General features: G+C 39.5%; 2 protein-coding genes and 1 long non-coding RNA gene across 17 annotated transcripts in view; 2 read left to right on the top strand and 1 right to left on the bottom strand.

Moving 5' to 3' along the window:
* The first annotated feature begins 1,739 nt into the window (after window positions 1-1,739).
* On the top strand, window positions 1,740-3,535 carry LOC128776481 (uncharacterized). Its single transcript, XR_008421527.1, has 2 exons — window positions 1,740-2,564; window positions 2,872-3,535. It is a non-coding gene; the product is annotated as an uncharacterized LOC128776481 (long non-coding RNA).
* Window positions 3,536-5,972: 2,437 nt separating this feature from the next.
* Window positions 5,973-18,697, top strand: SPATA4 (spermatogenesis associated 4). Of its 5 annotated transcripts, none has more exons than XM_053900810.1 (8): window positions 5,973-6,226; window positions 7,077-7,206; window positions 7,559-7,677; window positions 7,783-8,003; window positions 15,422-15,538; window positions 16,850-16,944; window positions 17,287-17,362; window positions 18,480-18,583. In XM_053900810.1, the coding sequence occupies exons 1-7, from the start codon at window positions 6,009-6,011 to the stop codon at window positions 17,314-17,316; spliced, it is 930 nt and encodes a 309-aa protein (XP_053756785.1). In that variant the 5' UTR covers window positions 5,973-6,008; the 3' UTR covers window positions 17,317-17,362; window positions 18,480-18,583. The 5 variants fall into 5 exon arrangements, with proteins under 5 accessions (XP_053756785.1, XP_053756787.1, XP_053756786.1 ...); XM_053900812.1 differs by having other exon boundaries at window positions 16,862-16,944; window positions 17,287-17,355; window positions 18,473-18,574; XM_053900811.1 differs by having other exon boundaries at window positions 17,287-17,355; window positions 18,473-18,574.
* Window positions 18,698-22,980: 4,283 nt separating this feature from the next.
* WDR17 (WD repeat domain 17) overlaps window positions 22,981-26,965 on the bottom strand; it is a 106,205-nt gene continuing 102,220 nt past the window's right edge. For 9 of the 11 annotated variants that reach the window (XM_053900806.1, XM_053900804.1, XM_053900807.1 and 6 more), the window contains 3 exons: window positions 26,040-26,138; window positions 25,525-25,720; window positions 22,981-23,651 (listed from right to left, as the gene is read on the bottom strand). In XM_053900806.1, the coding sequence (XP_053756781.1) occupies window positions 23,532-23,651; window positions 25,525-25,720; window positions 26,040-26,138 (415 nt within the window). In that variant the 3' untranslated portion in view covers window positions 22,981-23,531. The remainder of the gene's footprint in view (window positions 23,652-25,524; window positions 25,721-26,039; window positions 26,139-26,965) is intronic. The other 2 variants (XM_019434241.2, XM_053900802.1) reach the window with 1 other exon arrangement.

Genomic DNA, 26,965 nt, shown 5'->3' with positions numbered 1-26,965 from the left:
GAAGTGTTCTAATTTAACTGTATCATATGTTTGTTAATATGTTAAAGTGTGACTATTATCACTGGAATAAAACACTTTTTTTTTCTGTTCTAATTAGTATTTGGTTTTATAACTGAAGGTAATGGAGAATAAGATTCAGTTGCCCTAATTTTTTTCAACATTAGTTTCCGATCACTGTATTATGGGCATTAGGAGAGTAGTGCAGACTGAAACAGATACTTTGAAGGCTTTCTAATCCAAATCTTACTGTGTGTGCGCGCACACACACACACACGCACACACACACAAAGATCTAAGGACAAAATCCCACAAAGGCAAAGACCAAGCGACACCAAACTATTTGACATGAGATTAAAGTACCATGAAATTTTTTTTTTGTTTTGTTTTTAAAAAAATTTTTTTTTAACGTTTATTTATTTTTGAGACAGAGAGAGACAGAGCATGAACAGGGGAGGATCAGAGAGAGGGAGACACAGAATCTGAAACAGGCTCCAGGCTCTGAGCTGTCAGCACAGAGCCCGATGCGGGGCTCGAACTCACGGACCGTGAGATCATGACCTGAGCCGAAGTCAGTGGCTTAACCGACTGAGCCACCCAGGCGCCCCTAAAGTACCATGAAATTAATTACTGTAGTAAGGCACTGCTGAAACATTTATTTTGTAGGAAAAGGTATTTAATTTCTCCTCTTGTTTTAGCCACAAAGTATATTTGATGTTTCCGAAGAAGTGAACAGAGACACTATGTGAAACATGGCCCCTTTGGAAAAGAAGGTCTAAATGTACTGTGTTCATTGCTCTGTGATGGTCTTGAACCCAAGTGACTGTGACTATCTGTTTACAAAGTAACTTTATAAATTATTCTCTCTCCCGGATTAGTCTCACTTGTTTACTCTAATTTTTCAACTTTCTTATTCTAATTATCATTTATAATTAGTTTATTTCAAGGCCTGCCTTCTCGCTTAAAAACCTAAACAATCATTGTCATATTTTTCAGTGTTGGTGGCAGGAAATTTATTCAGAAAATTGAGGTGTAGGGCACCTGGGTGGCTCAGTTGGTTAAGTGTCAGACTCCTGATTTTGGTTCAGGTCATGATCTCAACAGTTCATGGGATTGAGCCCCACATCTGGCTCTGTGCTGACAGTGCAGAGTCTGCTTAGCATTCTCCCTCTCTCTCTCTCTCTCTCTCCCTCCCACTCATGCATGCTCCCTCTTTTCAAAATAAATAAATAAATATTTTTTAAAAAAGGAAAAAAGGGGAGCCTGGGTGGCTCAGTCAGTTGAGCAACTGACTTCGGCTCAGGTCATGATCTCACGGTTTTTGAGCTCGAGCCCCGCGTCGGGCTCTGTGCCGACAGCTCAGAGCCTGGAACCTGCTTCTGATTCTGTGTCTCCCTGTCTCCCTGCCCCTCCCCCGCTCATGCTGTGTCTCTGAAATAAACATTAAAAAAAATTTTTTTTAATAAAAAAAAGAAAAAAAAATTGAGTGAGTTATTACCCCTCCATCTGCTCTAGGACCTTAAACAATTCACTTCAGCTCTCGAGGTCTCAGTTTTCTCCTTTTTTAAATGATAGGTATCTTCCCATTTTGAGTAGTATGCTCAAATTCAAGGAGTCTTTTAATAAGTAACTTTTGAAATTCAGATACTTTTTTTTTTAATGCTTATTTATTTTTGAGAGAGAGAGAGCGAGTGATACACAAGCTGAAGCAGGCTCCAGGCTCTGAGCTGTCAGTACAGAGCGTGATGCGGGCTCGAACTCAGGCACTGTGAGATCATGACCTGAGCCAAAGTCAGATGCTTAACCAACTGAGCCATGTAGGCACCCCTCAGATACATTTTTCAAAACATTTTTGGTGTCTAAGAGGCTTACCTTATAGATACTAATTTTACAAAGCACATATTCAGGCGTATAAAAGCCAACTTTATTCTTCTTGTAGAACTTCACGTTTATCGCGAGCTTCCCTTTCACCCAGTGAAATCTGGCCACTTTGGGGTAAACTCATTCAATTCAGTGCTTTCTCAGTCTCTCAGGTACACTCTTCAGATGAGGCCTGTTAATGCCAGTCTTTTTTCTTCCCTCCCCATTCTTTCTGGGGTAGCATCTGAATTCCAAAAGATTCTGTGAAACCCACTTTTCGGTGGGAGTGTTCACTGGCCAGGGTGTGCCCCCAGAAGATTCCTGTGTCAGAGGAATGAGTGTTTGCGTCAGGAGACAGATCACAAAGGGCCTTTTACAGGGAAGCTCCCAGTGGGAAAGTCAGAAAGCACACTTGATTCTCCCTCAACTACTCTTGCCTCCTTGCCTCTGCCCCTGCTGTTCCTCTGCCTGGAACGCTCCGCCCGCTACCTTGTCATTGCTGTATACAGGCACGCACTGGCTACAAAATTACTCCTCCCCTTTGAGTTGCAAGTCATCTCCCTGTTTGAGAACGGTTTGCTCCTTGTTCAGCAAAACATCCTTGTGAAGTAAAGCTCTCTGAATTTTCTCTCGGCAGGCGATCCATCAAAAACCACCACCGACTTTGATGGCTATCTGGCTGGTACGAAATTGGTGGATCTTACAGGGTGACTGTGGATTAATGCAGACTTCATCAGGCAGTAACTCCAATTATAGCCATCCCCACCCCCCACCCCCCATTTGACAACTCTTTACTGGAATAAATCACCACAGTCCTAGCAACTGTGATGCCATTACCCATCTGGAAAGTACCTTTCCCCTCTGTCACAATCTGCAAGAACCACCAAAAGCAGTTTGCTTTTATTTATCAGGACCCATAGTGCACGCTCACGATCTTGCCGTAGGGTCAAATCCGTTTTCGTGCTTTCTGCTGGAAGACGAGCCAAGGTTTCTAAGTGTCTTCACATTCCACAGAACATCACGTGTGCACTCTACGGATGATGCCATGCTGACTGGACCTGGATCTTGATGCCTTAGTAAGAAGCAGGTCAACTAGTGGAAAAGGGAAACCTCACTCCACCTATAAAGCAACGGATCCCTCAGCATCCAGTCGGGAAGACGGAAGTAACTACACAATTTAAACAAGAACTTAATCTAAGGAAGTGGTTAAACAGATGCCGGCGAACTGAAAAACTAAAATGGGGCCATCAAATTAACAGAAATAGACGATTCAGGAAGCAATTGCTCGTGCTAGAGAACACAGTTAAGAAGTGCGGGCTGTAAGAGCCGAGAACTCGAAGGGAAACTTCTATGGACTGACTTTTTGCAGGGTGAGAGTACACAGCTGGAGCCAAGGCTTCGGAAGCTCAGAGTAAAATCCGGGACTCTTTAAAGAGGGCCGCTTCTCAGGGCTTGGTAAACGTCTGAACCGTTAAGATGAAATCTGCTCCAGGAGAGCCAAAGAAAGTTGGAGATCCAACCACCTGCCCCTGCCAGGTTATGCTTTGTTGCTGCGGCAACACCCCTGCAAATTCATGTGGAAACAGCAAGCGCCTTTTCCCCTCCCTTTCCCTCCTAGCCTCCCTCTAGCTCCCCCTATTGGCAAAGTTTAATAAAGCTTTCAGCAAAGGAGAAACCACATTGTGGTGATAAGACGGGCTAAATATAGAACGTGTTTGAAACAGAGATGTATCTGCTTATCAATTGGCACATTTATTACGCGAAGGCTTTAACCCTTAGCAAAACTTTGCTCAATTAAGCCCCAATCTGTAGCCCTAATCAAGCTCCTTAGCTGTTACCACCTAAATCTTGGGTTAGCACTCATGCTAAAACCTGAACACTTTCTCTAACCCTAATGAGTTCGTTATTTCCCAAAACTCATAAAAAACTCACATATCGCGACGCCTGGGTGGCTCAGTCGGTTAAGGGTCGGACTCTTGATTTTGGTTCAGGTCATGATCTCATGGTTTGTGGGTTTGAGCCCTGTGTTTGAGCCAGTGTGGAGCCTGCTTGGGATTCTCTCTTTCCCTCCCTCTCTCTGCTCTCCCCTGTGCTTTCTCAAAATAAATAAATAAACTTAAAAATCCTTACATATCACAGATTATATCATCTGTACTTTTGTTCACAGTAGTCATTCCGTGTGGAATTGTCCCCATCCCCCCCATCCCACAGATTTCCATGATCGTCTTAGAAACAACTTATTCTTACTGAGATCTTACTATGTACTGCACACCCTTCTAGGCTCTTTGCATATTTAACTTTATTTAATCATTAACACAACCCTGTGGGGTATAACTTATTTATTTCCACCTTTTAAACATTTTAAACTTGCCCAAAGTCACATAACTAATAAGTAGAGCTAGTCCTCCAATGCCTGTCATAAACAATTTTAAATATCGCCTCATAAAATCCAAATCAAATGTCACCTTCTCTGAAAAGACTGCTAGAGTCCCTCAATCCAAATTACATGCTTCCTCCCCGATATATTTTTACCATGCCGGAGCTTTTCAGTGTACATGATCTTTTCACTGGTATTTATATCTGTGCACCTTCTATAAATAATCTAGTGCCCAGCTGCCTAATAGAACCCCCCGCGATGACAGCATTGTATCTGTGCTGTCCAACATGGGCAGCCAGCAGCCACACGTGGATATTGAACAGATGAAAGGCAGCAAGTGTCACTCATGTTATTCTATTTTATTTAAATTTATATATAAATAGCCACAGGTGGCTAGGGGCCACCATATTGGATTGTGAAGATGGAGTGAGTAACACAGTACAGAACAGTTACTCATTCGTGAAAAACTTCACTGGGCAAAAAGAAAACACTTCCATAGCTTCGTTCTTCTCTTTCAAACCATATACAGACTCACACTGACTTACTTTATTATTAATTTTCTAATGTTTATTTATTTATTTATTAATGCTTTTTATTTGTGTTTGAAGGAGAGAGAGAGACAGAGCATTAGCGGGGGAGGAGCAGAGAGAGAGGGAGATAAAGAATCCGAACCAGGCTCCAGGCTCTGAGCTGTCAGCACAGAGCCTGATGCAGGGCTGAAACTCACTAACTGTGAGATCATGACCTGAGCTGAAGTCGGATGCTTAACTGGCTGAGCCACCTAGGTGCCCCTAATGTTTATTTATTTTTAAGAGAGACAGAGAGAGCAGGGAGAGGCAGAGAGAAGGAGACACAGAATCCAAAGAGGCTCCAGGCTCGGAGCTGTGAGCACAGAGCCCAACTTGGGACTCGTACCCACGAACCTCGAGTTCATGACCTGAGCCAAAGTCCCAGGCTTAACTGAGCCACCCAGGCGTCCCATGGTTTGCTTTATTAATAAATCTCTATATGAATAAACATGCCACAAAACATAATATAGCTTCACTACCAAACTCTATCCCATATTTTATCTTGCATAATATGCATCTACATGCCACACTGGTGTTTTTTTGCAAAACTTTTTGAAGGATTTTAACAAATCTGTTGCGTAGTTTATAACTGTCGATGCTACACTTTTTTTCCCTCTGCATTGTTCACTGATAAATCCCAAGTAACTAGGTCAGTGCCTGGCACATACTAGGGACTCAAATAATTGTTGAATGAATGAATCATCTATACCAGGGCATCCTTGTGAAATGGGAAAACTTACAAATTTTTATAAACAATGTAATAACTAAGGAAATAGGTTAAGTCTGTAGATATTAGACATTTATTCATTTTAATTTCGAAAATTTTTTCTTTGGCGTTTTGGAGCAAATACTCTACCATTTCTGATTTCTAAACAAAAACTGACCTTGTCTTCTGGAAGCTTCTCCCATCCTCAAAATGCTTGACCGACAATAGGCCTTTGGCTGGGCTGAATCCACAATATCTAAAAAGTAAATTTGGAAGGACAAAGGGTTGAGAGAAGACAGGCTAAGTACAACCAAGATTGGGGCCAGGAATCGCCCCAGACCAGAGCGTCAGCTCTGCAAACTGGGGAGCGCGCGAGGCCCAGTGCCCGCCCCCGCCGAAGCCCCGCCCACCAACGGGCCCCGCCCAGCCGCGCTGAGACCCCGCCCCCCCCGAGGCCCCGCCCCACCGCGGATGCTGCCATAGAAACCCAGAAAGCGACATGGCTGCCGCAGGCCTCGGAGGAAGGCTTCTGACACTGCCGGCGGCAGCCCTACCCAAGTCACCGTCACTTTCGCTACAGGCAGCAGCTCCCATCCGAGGGAAGCCTAAGAAATATCTGGTCTATCCGCATCCACCGAAGAGCTCCCGCCTGTCCCCGTCGGTTCTGCGCTGGCTCCAGGGCCTGGATCTCACCTTCTTTCCTAGGAACGTCAACAGGTGCAGGAGCAAGCCGCCTAGACGGGGCCTGAGCGCGCCAGGGACCCGCCGACCACTCGGCTGCCCCGCCTGCCCCGCCGCGGCACTGGGCGCAGACGGCCTACTCCCCTGGTTTAGGTTTCAGACCCCGACCCCCACCCGCTCAGCGCTCGGCGCGCGCGCGCGCGCGCGCACACACACACACCCCTTCTTTTAGGGAGCGGGCCTGGAAAATACATGACGAAGCACTCACTTATGCATTTACCCATTCAATCATCACATTTTCGATTTAAGCTAATATAGAATGCCTTGGTGACTACAAAAAAATACTGATAGTCAAGGCTCTTTCTTTAGAGACACTGGACATTAACAATCGTGGGGATCAGTTTATCCTCTGGATGGCATCTAGTTTTTCCAATCAGGGACTGGAAAAAAGTTGCTGCTGAACTGCAGCCACCCTGAACGTAACGGGCGGTTAATATCTGCTCTGGGAATGCGAACTAATTTCCATAAATATGAAGGCGATGACTTTTTTGCAAAGACTCTGGTTTACTAATTTCAATATTCCTTAATAGAGACATGCCTGAAATTTTCAATGTGCATCGGAATCACCTAGGGATCTTGTTAAAATGAAGATTCAATACAAATTAATAGTTTGGGTTCATAAAAAGAACACGAAAGCCTTTAGTGTGTATCTAATCTTATTAAAATTCTATTCCATAGCAGGTCTTCCTTAGAGCAATGATCCAACAAAACTAATTTTATAAGTTATTTGCTGTCAGTGTGGAATATTAAATTGGTGTTAATTGATTATAAAACAAACTGTAAAAGTAACCACATTTTATTTCATTTCTTTAATATTATGGCTCAGGGATTTTTCAAATGGCTTCCTGATTGCAGAAATATTCACTATATATTACCCCAGGGACCTTAAATTGTCATCCTTTGAAAATGGAACTTCTTTGAAAGTCAAGTTGGATAACTGGGCACAGTTGGAGAAGGTAAATTAGCAGTCATCGACTTTAAGAAGTTTGTGTTTTAAATGGTGTACTCCTGATGTCGTGGATATCTACACACACGTGCGTGTGGCTGTGCCACGAAGCTGGCAGCTTGTTTCCGTGTATTAAAATGAAGGTTATTAAAGTTTGTCAGGAGTCACTTATGAAACTCATTTCAAATTGGAGTAGGATAGAATGGTTGCTTTTCTTGCTGAACGCTATTTAATAGTTAACATGTTAAAATTAAAAACTATTAGTTGAGAGACAAAAAAAAGGGGGTTAAGGTGAATACAAAGTAATTGAAGATTTTTACGTAACTTCTTATAATGAAAATACCTTCTTTCTACTATTAAAGTTCCTGGCAAGAAAAAGACTTAAATTACCTAAAGAGCTAATCCATGGAACAATTCATTGCAAAGCTGGAGTACCTGAAATACTAATACAAGAGGTTTATACTTTGCTAACGCATCGAGAGTAAGTCATTTGGAATCTTCTAGCGATACAACTTAAAATGAAAATTTGGTAACATAAATCTCATTACTAAAATATGGCTTGTCAACAATATTTTTTTCGTTCCAGAATTAAAAGTATCCAGGGTGACCTCGTGAATTTCACAGACTACAGTTACCAGATGCGTCTGCCCCTGGTTCCTAGCTCTACAGCTTCCAAGTCGATTAAAGATAACATTAGGTCGTCAGAGATAAAAAGCAATCCCAACACGCTCAGCAATGAACTTAAAGTAGAGTTCCTCTTCCTTTTACAAATGTTGCAAAGAAAATTAAGGAGAAAACTGAATCCAAGTAAGTTTTCCTTGGAAATAGTCAACTGAATTCTTCCCAACGTAGTGAGGCTATGCTTGAGTACAGATGAAAGAAAAGTTGACCACTGTCTGTCCCAACTCTGCTTTTTCTATCCCTGGTTTAAAGGGAAAGTGGTTCTCTTATGCTTAGCAGTGGAATGATTTATCATCACTGGAGTGGTTTACGGCATATTTTTTTAAATGAAAGCATAGGTTAACTTAGTATATTAACACTTCTCTTTTTAGAAAAGAGTGACTATGTTCACATAAAATTCTGTGGGAAGTAAGTTCAAATATCAAGCTACTAAGGAAGATGAGAATATTTCAGACTTCATCAGGATGTAAGTACTTTAGGAAAAGCCTGGATTACCATGATTTGCTCTAGATGATTTCCAGACCACGGTCATGGTTGTCCTGTAGTAGCCTCGGTATGTAGACTGGGTACGTAAGGTAAGGCAGATGGAGGCAACCCACGGCAATCTTCCAGAGAGATCACTGAAATAAGTCTCAAAGCATCCAAAGCGTTTGCCATCAGAGTTCCAACAGATGACAAACAAAATAAGTGAACTTTCTTTCATTGTTGTTGCTTTACTAACACTTAACTTAGGACACCATTGGTCTCAGAATTCTATAGTCCTTGATTCCAGACATTTAGTGACTTCATCATGACCGTGGCACTAAAACCATTCAAGAATGAGGCAGCTGTAGGTCAGTAGGATTTCTCCCTCATTTGAACCCCCATTTTCTGAAGAAAAGAGCCATTTTCTCTCTAGTCTCTAGAAGGAAAGGAGAGCAGTAACTGTAACTTGCCCTCACAATGTGAGTTGGATATTTTGGTTTTCATCCTGTTGCTCTGTTCATCTTCCACTGCCTATCATTTTTTGTTTCTCTTCCTTATTTGCTCTTACTCATGAATTTGTGAGTAGAAAAGAACTGAGGTCATTGATCCTGTTGTGGAATTATATAGTCAAATTCTTTTGTAGGTTTTTAAACACTGTAATTCTGCTGTGATTCATTCATGCATATAATGTAGATGTACAACTTTAAAAAGACAATGAATAAATATTTGTGTATCACTGCATAATCTACGATGTGGAACATTACCCATAGCTTTATATTCTCCTGGTGTCCTGCTCTTACCGCCTTCTTCATACTTGCCTCTGAGAGTAACCATTGTCCTGCAGCCTTTGTCATTGCCTTGATTTAAAAAAGTTTGTTTATGCGCACGACTTACGTTCTTAACTTCATTCATATGTATTTCTTAATTGAGAAGATTTTATCAAACTCCGTACTAGGTAGAATGTCTCCCATGTTGTTCATGCCCCAATCCCTGGAACCTGTGAATACGTTGTATTACATGGCAAAAGAGGCTTTGCAGAAGTCACACACCTCGAAATAGGGAGTTTATGCTGGATTATTCGGGTGGATCCAGTCTAATCACATGAGCCCTTAAAAGCTGAGATAGTTCTCCAAGTGGAGTCAGAGGAGTGCAGCAGAAGCAGGAACGATTTGAAGTGTGGGAGGGCCTCAACCTGCCACTGCCACAGAGGCCACCTGGAGGGCACAAGAAGGTGAGGGCATGGCCTCAAACAACTCTCAGGGACAGCCAGCAACAACACAGATTTTGGACCTAGAATTGCAAGGAGCCAAATTCTGCCAAAAACATGAATGAGCATGGGAGAGGATTCATCCCCAGAGCTTCCAGAAGGAATGTGGCCCTGCTAACATCTCGATTTCAGCCTGGTGAGCCTCTAAAAAGAAGCCCATAGACTTCTGTACTGTGAGAGTAAAGATGGCTATTGTTCATAAGCCACCAACTTTATGGCAATTTGTTATGGCAGAAATGAAAAACAAACTTCATAATTAATACTGTTGGCATCATGAGGTTATAAAAATATTCTCCTATCCTTACCTTGACTAAGGTTTAGCCTTTCCATTTTTTAAAACTTTAATTCCAGTTAACACAATGTTCTATCAGTTTCAGGTGTACGATTTAGTGATTGCTTCCATACAACGCCCAGTGCTCATCCCAAGTGCATCCTTAATCCCCATCACCCATTTCCCCATCCTCCACCCACCTCCCTTCCGGTGACCATCTGTTTGTAGTGAGGAGTCTCTTAGTTGTTTTGTCTTTTCTTCCCCTTTGCTCATTTTTTTTTTTTAAATTCCACATATGAGTGAAATCATATAGTATTTATTCGCCTTTCTCTGGGTGACTTATTTTGCTTAGCATTGTACTATCGAGCTCCATCCATGTTGCAAACGGTAGGATTTCGTTCTTTCTTATGGCTGAATGATAACTCATTGTATGTATGTATATATATATACATATACATATATATGTATATATACACGTTATGTTTATATACATATAAACATACACACCATATCGTCTTTGTCCATTCATCCATAGATGGATTCTTTGGCTGCTTCCATCATTTGGCTATTGTAAATCATGCTGCTATAAACATCGGGGTGATGTATCCCTTTGAATTAGTATTTTTGTAGCCCTTGGGTAAATATCTAGTAGTGCAATTACTGGATTGTAGGGCAGTTCTACTTTTCACCTTTTGAGGAACCTCCATATCATTTTCCAGAGTGACCGCACCAGTTTGCATTTCCACCAACGGTGCAAAAGGGTTCCTTTTTCTCCACATCCTCACCACCACTTGCTGTTTCTTGTGTTTTTTATTTTAGCCATTCTGACTAAAGGTGTGAGGTGGTATCTCATTGTAGTTTTGATTTGCATTTCCCGGGTGACGAGTGGTATTGAGCATCTTTTCATGTGTCCGTTGGCCATCTGGATGTCTTCTTTGAAGAAACATCTGTTCATGTCTCTGCTCATTTTTTAATTGGATTGTTTTTTGGGTGTTGAGTTGTAGCAGTTCTTTATATATTTTGAATACTAACCCTTTACTGGATATGTCATTTGCAAATATCCTCTCTCATTCAGCAGGCTGCCTTTTAGTTTTGTGGACTGTTTCCTTTGCTGTGCAGAAGCTTTTAATTTTGATGTAGTCCAGAGTTTTTGTTTTTATTTCCCTTGCCTCAGGAAATATACCTAGAAAAATGTTGCTATGTTAGCCTTTCACTTAAAATAATTTTTCAACTTTACTGAGGTATAAGTGACAAATAGAAATTATATATATTTAAGGTGTAACACTTGGTGTTTCGATATACATATACATTGTTCAATGATCACTGCAATCAAACATATCCATGTTCAGAGTGCCTGGGTGGCTCAATCAGTTGAGCGTTTGACTTTGGCTCAGGCCATGATCTCACGGTTCCTGAGTTCAAGCTCTGAATTGGGCTTGCTGCTGTCAGCGCAGAGCCCGCTTTGGATCCTCTGTCCCCTCTCTCTGCCCCTCCCCTGCTCAGGCTCTCTCGCTCTCAAAAATAAACATTAAAATAAAATATCCATCTCCTCACAAGGTTGCCATTTTCTTTCTTTCTTCCCTTTTCTTTTTTCCTTGCTTGCTTGCTCTGTGTGGTGAGTACACTTAAGGTCTACCCTCTTAGCAAATTTCAGGTACACAATACACTATTAGATGCAGTCCATGCCATACATTAGACCTGCAGAACTTACCCATCCTGCGTAACTGAGACTTTGCACCTCTGATCTGCATCTCCTCACGTGCCCCGCCACCCCATCCCTAGAAATTACCATTTCACTCTCTGCTTCAAACAGCCTGTTTTACATTCCCCATAGAAGTGGAAATGCAGTATTTGTTTTTCCATGTCTGGCTTATTTCTCTTAGCATAACGTCCTCTAGTTTTATCTGTGTTGTTGCAAATGATAAATTTTCCTTTTCATTTATTATTTATTCATTTTGAGAAAGAGACTGTGCCAGTGGGCAGGGGCAGAGAGAGGGGGAGAGAGAGAATCCCAAACAGGCTCCTCACTAACCATGAACCGTGAGATCACAACCTGAGCCCAAACCAAGAGTTGGAAGCTTAACAGACTGAGCCATCCAGGCACCCCCCTAAATTTCCTTCTTTTTTAAGGCGGATTAATATTCCATTTTGAGTGTGTGCATGTGTGTATGTATACATGTATGACCGTACATATACAGTCATCCATTTTTGGACATTTAGGTTGTTTCTGTATCTTTGGCTAATGTGAATATTGCTGCAGTGAACATGGGGATGCAGATATTTCTCTGAGATACTGATTCTGTTTCCTTGGGACATATACCTAGAAGTGGGATTGCTGAATCATACGGTAGTTAATTTGGGAGAGAATCTCCATATTGCTTCCATGATGGCTGTACCAATTTACATTCCAGCAACAGTGTAGAAGGGTTCTCTTTTCTCTCACATCCTCATGAACACTTTTTATCTTTTGTCTTTCTTGATAACAGCCATTTTGACAGATGTATGATGATATATTATTGTGGTTTTGGTTGCATGTCCCTGATTATTGGTCATCATTAGTGATGTCGGGCACCTTTCATACACCTGTTTGCCATTTGTATTTATTTTGAGAAACATCTACTTAGGTCCTTTGCCCCATTTTTAATTGGGTTATTTGCTTTGTTCAGTATTGAGTTGTATGAATTCCTTATACGTTTTGGATATTACTTCCTTATAAAGTATTGAACACTGATGAAGGAAAGAAGACACAGATAAATGGAAAGACATCCCATGTTCATGGATGAGAAGAATTAATATTGTTAAAATGTCCATACTACCAAATTGATCCATAGAGTCAACGCAAGCTCGCAAAACTGAATGGCAGTCTTTACAGAAATAGAAAAAACAATCCTGACTTCACATGGAATCACAAAAGAACCTGAAAACCCAAAGCAATTCTCTGAAAGAACAAAGCTGGAAGCATCACACTTCCTGATTTCAAACTGTATTAAAACAGTAAGGTAAAAAAAAAAAATTAAAAAAAAAAAAAAAAAAGGGGCGCCTGGGTGGCGCAGTCGGTTAAGCGTCCGACTTCAGCCAGGTCACGATCTCGCGGTCCGTGAGTTCGAGCCCCGCGTCAGGCTCTGGGCTGATGGCTCGGAGCCTGGAGCCTGTTTCCGATTCTGTGTCTCCCTCTCTCTCTGCCCCTCCCCCGTTCATGCTCTGTCTCTCTCTGTCCCAAAAATAAATAAAAAACGTTGAAAAAAAAAAATTAAAAAAAAAAACAACCAGTAAGGTACTGGCATAAAAAACAGACATGTAAACCAATGAAACAGAACAGTGAGCCCAGAAATAAATCCATGCATTTAGTCACCTGATCTTGAATAAGGATGCCAAGAACACACAATAGGGAAAGGACAATCTATCTCCTCAATAATCATGCTGAGAAAATTGGATATCCACTTGAAGAATCTCACACCCCAAATCAAACCCAAATGGATTAAAAAACTTAAACATGAGACCTGAAACCATATAACTGCCAGAAGAAAACACAGGGAAAAAGCTTCTCGGTATTGGTAATGAATTTTTGGAAATGACATCCAAAACACAGGCAACAGAAGCAAAAACAAATACATGGGGTTGTATCAAACTAAAGTGCTTCCTGCATAGCAAAGGAAACAAGAGTGAAAAGGGAACTATAAAATGGGGGAAAAATGTTTGCAAAGCATGGATCTGATAAGGAGTTAGTCTCTTTTAAGATCTTAATTTGAAAAAAAAAAAAGACCTTAATTTGTCTGCAACTGAAATGGAGAACCAATGGTCTCAGAACCATTTTTTGAATAGTCTGTTCTTTCCCCACTGATTTGTAGTATCCTTATTTCTCAAACTTTCCAAGTTTCTGTGTATATCTATATCTATATAGATATAGATATAGATATAGATATAGATATAGATATAGATATCTCCTAGCTGATTTTGTCTAAATGTGCGCAACTTTATCACCCGTACGATCTTAGTTACTATGGCTTTATAGCAAGTGTTGGCACTTGGTAAACAAGTCCTGCCATTTTTCCCTCTATGAAGTATCCTATTGCATGGACCTATTTATTTCATTCACCGTGACTTTTACTGTTAGGAATTCAGTAGTACTGCCTACTGCTATATTTGCATTCACGTCTATCATGGTATTTTGTGCTCTTTATTTATTCTTTTTCCGTTTCTTGTTATTGTTTCACCTATCTTTTCTTCTTTTGGATTGATTGGATTGAATTTTTTGTAAAGACTGTCTCCCCCCACCCCCCAAACTGACTTGGAAAATTTTAAATTTCTACTCTTTGTAGTGCCATTCTAGAAATTTTACCACGCAGACTTATCCTCGTCTAAAATTAATGTCTTTACTCTTTCTCCAACTATAAGGACCCTAAAACACTGACGGCTCCTTGTCAGCCCCTTACCGCACTTCAGCATTTTAGTTTTGTCAAGTTACCTTATTTCTAACACCATAAATCAGATACGATTATTTTTCATACAGAATGTTTGCTTACAGTCTATCTCACCATCACTGTCACTCACTGGTTCTCACTGGGATTTCTAGAGCCAAACACAAGTATTCTATTTAATCTTCTAATTCAAAGTCCATCTTTGCACAAAGTTAACCTGTATCTCTCTTGTCCTCCCGTGAGCACACTTTCTCTTTAGCCATGGATCACCTCAACCCTTCAGATTCTGCAACAGTATTCTGTTATCACCCATCCTGATCTTTGAGGCTGCTGATTTGAAGCTCAAAGTCATGAACTGTGATAATTATAGTTTTGAGGATGCTGCTGACCAGAGCTGTATTTAGCATGAACAGGGTCTGGCTGATAAGTAGAAATAACCTTAGACTCTTCTTCAAGCTGCAGAGGAGCAGTAAGTGATCTTTAGAAGCACAGGGAAGTTGATATCCAAGTGTGATAGATAGAATTATAGAATTAGTTAATGAGAAATAGGGGAAACGAAGAAATAATTTTAAGTCACTATTTTTAAAGCATAAATAGGTTTGCAAAACAGATACTGCATGTTGTTCATATGAAATATAAACAATATTTAAGAAATCATTTAACCTGTGATGACAGAAGTCAATACAGTATTTTCTTTTCAGGATACTGTGTAGGAGAGACAAGCAGGGGATTTGGGGGTTACTTACTAGTAATGTATGATCTCTTGACCTGGGTGATGGCTACCCCAAGTGTATTCATTCCAAAAATTCATCAAGCTGTAAACACATAATTTGTTTACTTTTCTGTATACATATTATTACTGAATAAAAACTTATCAAAAAAACTAAGAACATAGTCTTTAAAATAACGGGTTTTTTTGAAATAACTTTTTTAAAGCCACTATCTTGTGCATCAAAGATGTGAAAAATGTGGGGAGAAGGTTAATAATCTTCATATTCACACCACTCTTAAGAATATGATAAAACAGATGTCTAAAGAATTTGCCTAATTTTTAAATTACAGTGTCTTATTCTGGCCCTGGCCGTAGTGATTTTCTAACAGTTTTTGTGTTCCTATTTCATAGAATGGTTTGAGGTCAGACCAACAGTGGGAGAACTTACTCTTGACCACCTTCCGACCCATGGCTCTGGGTGCAAACATAACTCCATGATTTCAAGGGAAAGAGTTGCTCCTGTTTTACGTGAGTTTTGTTACTGTGGTTTTATTCTTAACTTTTTACCTGGGAACTGAACCTTTTGCTGCTACTTGGTTCCTTAGAATTTTTTTAAACAGTGAAAATGTTGGTCTAGGCATTCAGTCTAAAACTGTGTATTAGGCTGGTGTCGGCATGCTCTGGGTAGGTGGAGGGGCCACACAGTCTGCTGAGTACCGGTCACATTGGGGAGGTTTCCAAGCCAGATTCCCCCCACCCCACCCCAACTAAAGGACCCACTTCAGCTCTGATTTATCTTTAAAGAGGTGGGTCTGAAACAGGTGAAGGCCAGTGCAGAGCTCAAAGCTCAATTCTCTACCAGCAGGTAAGGAATCAGCCCTAAGGCAGATACTGATACTTGCATACTTGTATTACAACAAGCCCCTACTTTAAATCCTGGGAGTTCAGAAAGTGTTCACAGCATAGCAATCTAGAGCCCATAAGCCAAAATCAGTCTCCCACCCTGTTTTTGTAGAGGCTGCAAGTTAAGAATGGCTTTCACATTTTTAAATGGTTCAAACAGTGCATCAGAAGAAAAATGGTATTTTCTGATGCACGAACATTGTATGAAGTTCAAATTTCTATGTTCATAAATAAAGTTGAACTGGAACACAGCCAGGACCGTTCCGCATGCCATGTCTATGGGCTGCTTTTACGCGACAAAAGCAGGGCCGAGTCGCTGCCCACAAAGTAGGTTCTATCTAGATTTAGTGAATAAAAACAGATATAACCAATAAAACCAATAATTACGGGGACATGTTGAGGACATACTTTCATTGAAAATTATTCATTGCTCATCTGAAATTCAAACTTAACTGAGTGTCCATATTTTGTTTTTACTGTCAGGGCTCTGATGGAAAATATTAGGGGACCTGTCCTACAAGGCAGGATTCCTAAAATGTTAAGGGTTTCATGGCAGGGGGGGGGGGGGTGTGGGGGACACAGGCCTTTGTTTATATAGGGTCTGGAAAAGCAAAGTTAACAGATTCCTCCTTTTAACCTTGTCATTTCTCAGAGCCTTTAATATGCTAATACTCATTGTAAACAGTGAAGAGGAGAGGTACCCAGGGAAGTGTTTTCCAAACTCTATTTGAGCACACATCACTCTTAATTTGGCTTTGTTTTGCTAATGGCCTGGTAGAACTACCATTTCTAAGAGCACACTTTGTAATATCTAGACATTAGAACAGTCCATTAAAAGGTCTAACTCATATGCTTGAGGCATGGTACTCAGCATGACTCAACTCAACAGAAGTGAATAATGACGTTTCTATGGGAAAAAAAAACAAGTATCCATAGTTTCACCTTCAGATTCTGGGAACACATCCTCTCCTTCAACCTGCCTCAACCTTCTTCCAACAGTGACGCCTGCAGGGCAGGGAGAGCTCCAGCAGGTAGAAGCTGTGACTCCAGGGCAGAGGCTGGGGGGCGGGGGTGGGGGGGGGTGCTCTGCTGGTTCCCTTGCTTGCCTCTTTCCCCTTATGACTACTTAGACCTGCCTGGGGGTGGGAAAGCACAGGACCATTTGCTTCGGGACCTGCAATGAGAAGGCGGGAAGAGGAATGAGATGTTGCAAGGCCTCCTTCCTGCATAAGAAACAGATGCAAAGTGTCCATATATATGTGTGTGTGTGTGTGTGTACACACACACACACACACACACACACACACACACACACACACACACGATGGCTACTGATACTTGAATAGCTGAAGAACATTCCTTTATCTTTCCAGAAACATTTCAAGGTCACAAATGAGTTTTGAGAAAAATAATGCTCTCATTTCGGATCACAACTCCAAGGAGAGCGGAGTCCTGCTTTCACGACTGTAATGACGTAGCAACTGCTGCACGTGACTTCTCCCCCATTTTATTCTCTCCATGCTCTTCTACGAGTGCCCCTCACTTCAGTGGGCTTTCTCCATCCTTTCCAAAGTGGGTGATGGGCTAAGCGAGACATCACCAGGACAGATCAGGATGGGAAGAAACATGCTTTTCTCTCTCTACTTCTCTCAATCCTATTCCAGAAACTTGGGTCCTCTTAGTCTGGGCACAATGGAAATTAATGAATGGTGTGCAGCTGACTTTGGTAATTACATGGATGAGAGCTGTTTTGCTAGATTTTATTTTTTCCAAATTAATTCAAGGGATTCCATCTCAGTTGTTTCTACTGACAGAGCAGAGTGTGTAGGTCAGGTCAGCTAACATAATGGGCGCGAGTGGAAGGAGGGGAGCAGAGCTAGGCCGCAGGTAACACGGGATCCTATTTTACCATCTAAGATTGCGCGGCATGTGACGGCACCAAATCCACAGGCTGTTCACCTCGAAAGCTTCTAATTCTCAAATAGGGTGGCAAAAATTAATTGTAAGATAGGTTGTTGCCTTTGTTTTTTTCGTTAACACTGAAGTCCCTGCATATGTTTACCAAAACCTAGCATCCAGTGAACTCGTGGGCCAAGGGAGAATACGTTTCTTAGCTGCCACTGGTCCCTCACATGAGAACTGAGCGACCTGGAAGGTCAGCCAGTTTGGACGCTTCATTACAATCAGAGTTCCAGAAACTAAACTGCAAATTATGTGTATTTGCCAAATCTCAGCACTGTTAGAATCGAGGCCTCAGCTGCTTTCTGAAACAACATCTAAAAATAGTTGAGTCATATTCAGTATCAGATACACCGAACTAAGCCCCGGGTATTTTAGGCACTGCTAATGGCTTTTGGAAGTGGGGGGCATTCCGATTTTTTATTTACGGCCACTACACTGCGTGCTTTAAATATTCTACTTACCAGGCATGTAGATGAACCTGTGTTCAGACTGTTGCTGATCCTTGTGCAAGTTCCGTATGTTAGAAACACTGATCATTGCGCAAATGTTTAATAACCACAAACTGATTTTAATGTTGTTTATTTAAATATGCCAGGAAATACAGGTACTGTTGGCAATCCACTTAGAAGAATTCATGTCAAACAAGCCGGAAAATATTCTTTTGAATCTGCTATGAACCCGATCACAAACACGAAAAAGTAACCTTGAAAAGCACGTGTCCAATGGCTTTGAAGATGTAATGCAGCATCTCCTGCCATCCTAGAGGGTCTAATCACCTGGTTGTGGGTATATAAGTAAATTAAAGCGATGTCTTATCCATAATTGGGCTCAAAACGTGTTGTTGTTTTTTTTTCAATTCAACAACCACGTATTAAAACACCTGTGCCGGGTACTGTTGAAAATGCAAAATCAACAGAGAAGGAGCAAACATCATTTTAAAAGGTACAGTTAAACATAATTCACCATGACAGGTAAAAGTTTTCTCTCATCAATTCTGTAGCAATGGTGGATCTGCTTTGTTATGTTTTCCTCATCAGAAATGAAAAGAGCTACCACTTTGCCTGATATATATTTACACATCACATGCACTCACAAACAATGCATCCCGAATGGTGATTATCACAGTTGGCCCGGAAAGAATACTGCCCACCCCCATAAATAGCTAGACTTAAAACATTTTTAAAGAACAAGCATCGTTCTTCTTGTTGATAGGGAGCTGTGGGAGAGGAAAAATTGTGCCTCACTTGGAATTTGGTTCAGGTGTTTAGCAAACCTTTAGCTCAATTGAAAAATTTCTACTGGTTGCTGCCACTCCCCAGAATTTTAGTGGAGGGAAACCAGAGTTGGCCGATATCTTGAAAGATGGATTATCTTTCATGCATTCTTATAATTTTACATTCACATTTGGAAAATTTTCTTCATCTATAATTAGTCATGTTGTTACGCTCTCTCATTAACAGTCTCATCCGACTTCCAAGATGAGCATTACTAATGCTGGATCCTGAGACACACACGCCAATCTCCAGCTAAACTCTGTTCGTTGTTTTGCATTGCCGAAGGCTTGGCTTTATTAGAATTTCTATCTCCAAAGACTTCTGTGTTTAATTTCACATTTTGGGCAGGTAATATTTAGTGAAAGAAATTAAAGAGGGCCCACATGAAATAGGATGGCTTCTTGGGAGTGAGTGTACAATCTAGTTTTATCTGAGGTAAAGGGTATATAGTTTAAATGCATACCTTAAGCAGCTACACATTACCCATCTGTTACCTTGCATTCTTTTAAAAACAATTTTTTTTACGTTCATTTATTTTTGAGAGAGACAGAGAGAGAGTGCGAGCAGGAGAAGGGCAGAGAGAGGGGGAGACAGAATCCGAAGCAGGCTCCAGGTTCTGAGCTGTTAATACAGAGCCCGACGCGGGGCTTGAACCCACAGACTGTGAGATCATGACCCGAGCCGAAGTCGGACACTCAACCGACTGAGCCACCCAGGCACCCCTGTTACCTTGCACTCTACTGGCACAAATCTAAAGTAGAAAATTATGAGACTAATTTTTAACCCATAAAATATAGTTCCTTAGGAAGGGGCTATAGAAGCAAGTCTTTGGAACCTCAGCTGGGGAAAAGATCCAGAGAAAAGGATTTAAATTTGGGTAGAGAGTCATACAAAATGTTTCTTTATTCTTCTCCTGACTGTATGTTCAATCTCCTGAAAAAGCTGATCACTCACCACTGCCTATGGTAAGTTCTCATGACTCCCGTGGGGCCTCTGGAGAGCAGTGGAAAATACGAAATACACTGTATGCTTCATAGTGAGCAAATAAATGGAGGTAGCAGGTATGGTCAAAGTAGGTAACTTCAAGAGCTTCAGGAAGATGAGTTGTATTAAGAGAGGCCAACACTACAGGTGTATCTTAAGAAGGCCGTTTACTTCACAAAGGATCTTTGGCAGAAGGAAGCAAGGAGCTTTTCTAGGAGCAACAGCAGCTCCTCCGGGAGCAGAACCTTTTCAATTAACTGGCACAACACTCATCAGGGACCGGATGCCTCTGTGATACGCTGTTTGCATTATTAGTAAGCTTTTCCCCTTTTATGCTAATTTTGGGGTTTACTACAGTCAGTATTTCTTACAAGTGGAGAATCATCTTCCTGAGAAGCCTAAAGAAGTGATTTTTCTAGGTTTCCAAGTAAAGTAATAACACAGATGAACAGCTCAGCCCTTCACACCTCTGATGATTCTGGCCCAGCATTTATGGAGAGACCGTGTTCTCTCAATGGCATATGTGGGGACAAGGCTGATGCTCATTTTAGCGGTTAACTCTGTCATATCTGGTTTTAACTGCAGTGTTTCCTGAAATTTAGGGGACCTGAAATACGTACATACAGACATACAAATCTCGATAACTACATGCCATACCATAGCACTGTCATATGGCTAACTAAATTTACCAGAAGAGTACTTTTTTCAATTATTTAGGAATAAATGTTTCAAAGATATAGTGCAATAAGCACTTATTAAGAATTGACCATAAAGATATCTTCTGTATTACTGCTACACTAAATATAAACCCAAAATTTTATAAACAATTAGGGAGGCTTTTACTATATTCAGAATGCCTTTTGACTTAAGACCAAAAAAGTGTCAATTTTCCTATTTTAAGGACAACAAAATACAAGTCATTGCTTTAATGCAACCATGTTCCTGAACACCTCTGGATGATTTCATGGAAAAATCTATGTGTGTGTGTATACATATACATATATACATATATGTATACACAGACATATATGTATATACACATATATGTCAATTTTGATTGACATAAAAATCATATTTCCCAAGACAGAACTCATTTTGACGTTGCAATTTTGTTAACCACCTGGTACTTTCTATAGACAAAATATTTTTCCAATGCTTTCAAAACCATTATCTAAGGAGACTTCTTTCCCAAAAGCATATGTAACCTTGCAAAATAATTTGTCCATGTTATCAATAATATAGACATCTTCTTATAGTAAAATAAGCTAATATTATTTGTTTGGGTTTTCATGCATATGAAATGTAACAATGGAAAACCTTTTATAAATTTAAAAAATTGCTTTGTTTTTCATATTAAGGCACAATAGATGCAGACTGGCATGGTCAAATGACATAATTCTATGAAAAATTAATAGTTACAATTAATACTAAGGTACAGAACATTATAGAAGTCAAAGAGTAATAGAATTCTATTTGAATCAATTCAATTTAGATTTTAGACACAAATTTGGTTCCTCCTCTATTATGTTCATGTGGTAAAGAGTTATATTTTTTCAGTTTGTACATAAAATACCATTTTCCCGCATTCATTTAAAATAAAGAAGAAGGAAATAATTGTTTATCTGTGTATAACTTAAACTCAATGGTATCTTTTCTTTCAAAGTAGTTAAAGCACAGAAGATAGGCTTCTTAATCTATTTTAAAACAAAGAGAATTATAGTAGGATTTCAACTGCCATTTTTAAATGAATTTTACTACATATATGCTAATGAAAAATTCTCCCACTTAAAAAAATTTGAGTTACACATATAACCAAGGATATGGTTATAAATACTTCTCACTATCAATGAGTCACATATATTCCCTTCTACAGTGTTAATTAAATCTTTTTAATAAAATAGAATTTAGTCCTTCTAATGTCTTTTTGAGGAGTTAGAAGTGGTTAACGCAATAGAGAGTACATAATATATATCTTGTTTTCTGTTTTAGAAGTGAGTTTAAGAAAATTTTTTAAATACTTTCAATCCAACAGGTTTAAATATAATAAAAAACCACAATTATTCTATTTATATAAGCTCACTCTTTAGACAAAAACATCTATATTATGAATCCTATGAAACAGCTCGAGTACCAAAGTATTATTGTTCCTAGTCATAAATTTCATAGACCTCAAAATCAGAATTCTAATACAATTTAAATACTGGTAGTCATGCCTCAGACTTTTTTAAAAAATAGTTTTATTATTTTTTTGTTTTGTTTTTAATATTTTGAGAGAGAAAGAGTGAGCAGGGGAAAGGAGGGGTAGGGAAGAGGCGGGGGGAATATTATGCAGGTTCCACGTCCAGCGCTGAGTTGGACATGGAACCGAACGTAGAGTCTGAAGTGGGGCCCGATCTCACAACCATGAGATCATGACTTGAGCCAAAATCAAGAGTTGGACGCCTAACCGACGGAGCCACCCAGGTGCCCCGACAGTTTTACTCTTTCAATAAATATTTTAAAAACTTGAATTTATAATATACCCCAAATTTTAACTAATATCCTATTTACTCATAGAAATTTGAAACTAAATTTATCAAATAAATGTTATAGAAAGTTAATATAAATCAATTAGAGATTACTGTAAATATTAAATGCATAATCAAAACTAATATCCATACATATCAAATATCTTTTAAAATAGTCAATTATCATCAAATGTAAATTCTCAGACCAATTTAACTGCATTTGTGTTTCTCATGTGTCAATTTTTGTTATGCCTATATAACCTAGTCCTTTATACTTGCACATTTAATTTCAGTTAAAAAATTTGGTAATGCGTTTTTTTAAAAAATAAAACTCGTTAAGTATTTTGACTGTGTATCTATTTATTGACACGCAGTAAGCTCGTAACTGGAAACTTTTTATTAAATATGAACTAAAACTAGTGGTTTACTACATATTTTACAGAGGACAATATAGGTGTTTGTTAACTCGAAGATCAGTCATACATACCTTAGTTACATGTTGATATTCCAATATTCCTTAAGTACTTACTACATGTCAAGCACTATTCTATCTGTTGTGTTATTTTATATGTTTCAAAGTTTCAAAAATATAGTCTTTGGGTACCTTTTATGCTTTCTGAAACTTTAATATGCTCTTTTATATTTTTCGGTCTTTTATAACTTAAATATTATCTTTCTCCCAAATATGGCTACTCTATTTTATAAAGAATACACCTATTTTTCCTTCAAATTACATAAATATTTTATTTTTTGAAGTTGATGAATTAAGTCAACTGTTACTCCCACCTCCCCTTCTCCCCTCAACCTTTGGTTGTGCACAACAAAAGTTAAGGTAATATTAACCCACAAAAGGTCTTTTTTAAAAAACAGTTAAACATGGAGAAAAACCTGTCAAAATGGGTTGAGTCGTATTCCAGTCCCTAAAGGTGAGAATGGGTTCACCTTTGCCCACATCAAAGCGTCATTCAATGAGATAGTAGATTTCCCGTCTTCAAGGAAAAATACAGGGCCCTGCACACAGAATTGAGGAGAGAGACGATGAGATTATAAATGTGTAACGTGATTTTCAACTTCCAGAAACAGAATCACTCTGATAAAAAACTACTGGCAATATTTAGGCATTGCTAATGGGAATTTTTAAAATATGACAAAATCTGATTTTTTTGAACTGCTACAAATATCCCTAAATTTTAAAATATCTTAATATGCCCTGATGTCTTTCACAAGAGAATTTAGTTTTATAACTTAAGTTCTTTGAATACAGTAGTGCTACCAATAACGACAGGTAGTGCTAATCTATTAATACAAAGTAAACATTTTATAAAGGCATATACGCCTAGCATAGACTTAAATATACTTTATTTTAATCAGATGGCCTGCATCAACACAGCTGGGGAAATTATTCAAACCAGAAGCTCTGAACCTGCTCTCTAGAAGACAAAGAACATGTTGCTGTAGATGTGTCTACATAATTTAAAATCATGTCAATCATACGATTTACTAGCATATTTATAATTTAGCTCTGTCAGTTACTTTGCATGTCAAGGATAGTTCTGAAGCACCAAATGCAAAGAAATCTTTCAATCTGTTTCTCCTAGCTCTCAGAAGGAAAAGCATGATTTAAAAAAACACAAATTGGAATAAAAACTTATCTCCTTAATTATCTTCTAAAGTTATCAGATTTTTTATCACAATTTCAAATGGTACAGCTTGTTGTTAGTAAATTATTCAAGACACTGGAAAATCCATCACATGAAATAGAGAGCTTCCTACTCTCAAGTACCTACCTACTCTCAAGTACCTCTCAAGTACCTACCTACAGGCACTTGAAATTTCATAGTTCTAACCAGAATATTACTTTTCTGTTGAAACAGAAGTATCCTGGGAGAGGAGCACCCCATCTCCATTAGTCATCTGCACTTCAGTGTGTGTAAGATAATTAGTAGGTCTTTTCCTAATGCAGGTTTGGGTGCAGAGAGGTTAGGCAGCCTGTGTGTTGGGCCACATGGCTACTGCAGATGGAGAAAAAGGTCTTGAAGGTATCACGACAAATGGCACAGGGAGGGCCGCGACTGGCGCTGAAGATAAACTCTAAATATTGCATGATCTTTTTTGCTCTTAATTATAAGTTACTGAATGTACTGCTTTGATTCTTGACCTCTGAATGGAAGTGGATAAAAACTATGCACGTCAGTGTCCTGTTTTTTCAGAATATATTAGTTAAATATTACTTACATAAACTTAGTTTATAGTGTCAAGTCAAGCTATGGTTAGGGTTTACATTAGCAGCAAGCTATTTAATTTAAATGGTTATTCCAAAAAAGCAGCTGTCCCCATTGACCTGGCATATCAGTATGAGAAATGTAATTAGTCACATTCCATTAGAACTCTAAGAATCCACTGAGTAAAACGTGAACACTTCTGGGAGGTGGTGTTCTTTCAGTCCAGACTGTAGTTTCAATCCGCATTCTGTATGGATTCAGCTTTGTTGACTTCACGTGGACACCTACACCTGGCCCTGACTCTGAGATGATGAAGGCCTCTCCATTGTCTGGAGAAAACAGCACCCCTGGGTCACAGTGGGAGGCTCTGGAATGATTCACCATCATTACTTTTGACTGTATGTTAGGGACCTTCCTCAGGAATTAGTCATCCCCTGTGACGGATCCCAGTAATTTGTAACTGTTGAAAAATTCAGGAAGTCACTCTAAGAACATATACAGTATATCGATAACACACACCTGCCAGTTTTTAATGTCTTTGTGTTTATAAAACACAAATGGAGAATATAAAGTTAATTTTAATCTATTTAGCTATAATTTATAATATTGTTTTGAGTAACTGAACAAATGAAAATAATGGAAATGAACAATTTATGCCTTACATTAGGCTGTACCTGGATTTTTAATCCCGTAAGACAAGAGATGTGAATATCTGAATGACTGGGCAGATTTGATCCAGTCACATAATCTGGCCCAACAATTCCTTTGAGTGGTTCTTCTTGTAGTCTCTTTAGTAAAGTTGCATAAACCATTCTTTGTGAATCAGAAGGGGGTGTATATGGAGATTCTTCTGGTGATCTATATTTTCAACAGATATTACATTTTCATTTTCATACAACCACAGAATTATTAAGGTTTAAGTTAGAAACAGTCCCTGATGATTATTTAGTCCCCATTAGAGATGACGGCAAATTAACTTTAGGCTTAATTTATAGTAAAACGAAGTACTTTAAAAAGGCAGAAAACAATAGGATTGTAAATGATGACCGAATATATGCTGACCAAACCAAGATTCATTTTTCAGCAAAGATTAATAGTGAGCCAATCCACATTTTCAATAAATTTGTGTATAATATTAACACCTCCGTATCCCAATTTTTACACTGTCTTCACTCACCGGCTCGTGGACCGTGTGCAAGCTCTCCACGCATCCAATTCCTCAGAGAGGTGCTCAATTTTTAAAGGCACTGATACCACCCGACGTTTTAACAGCTGACTGAAACGTGGAACAGAAATTAACAACTGACATCCAAGACTAAGATATGAAAGAAAGCAAATGAACTTTAAATAACTGCAATTTTAGATTTAACAACTACTGTTCAAAAACACGTGTATACATGAATGCGTGTGTGTGTGTGTGTGTGTGTGTGTGTGTGCACACGCGCGCGCAGCGCTTACTTGTATATCTGGCCTTCAAGTTCCCTGGAAAGTTAAAGACGTTCGATACTGTTGGCTGGATGACAGTCTGAGCGAGCGGATGAAAAAGGGGCTAGCGAGGGAGGGGGTGGGGGGGTGAGGGAAACAGGTGACGGCGATTCAGGATGTACTTGCTGTGATGAGCACCGGGTCATGTACGGAAGTGCTGAATCACTGTATTGTACTGAAAACTGATATTCCATTGTATGTTAACCAACTGGAATTTAAATAGAACTTTAAAAAAACTTAAAAAAATAAAATGTAAAACAAATAAGGAAATAAACAAATGAACGACCAAACAAACTGTGGAGACTGGACAGACCAGCCAAGAATGCTGAATAACAGCAACACACAGCAGGGGTGGGGGGTGGTGCACGTCTGAATTACAAATGAGTATCAAGAGTAAGAAAACAAGTGGGAGAATGGCTAGAGCAGAATGTCAACCAGCAGAAAGGAATGGAAATGTTCAATTCTTGAGAGACATAGACTGGTGAGAAAAAGCAGGAAAACAGCCACAGTAGTGATCCATCACATCCGCAGAAGGAAAACTGGAAACAGGTCTAAGTGGTATTAATCAGGAGGCTTTAGATAAAGAATTATTAGTCCTACTTTCTATACTAAGTCACA

Source organism: Panthera pardus, unplaced genomic scaffold (genome assembly GCF_024362965.1).
Source record: "Panthera pardus isolate Hobbes unplaced genomic scaffold, ASM2436296v1 HiC_scaffold_13, whole genome shotgun sequence".
NCBI lineage: Eukaryota > Metazoa > Chordata > Mammalia > Carnivora > Felidae > Panthera > Panthera pardus.
Note: the sequence above shows the minus strand (reverse complement) of the source record. Positions and strands in the feature narration are given on the sequence as shown.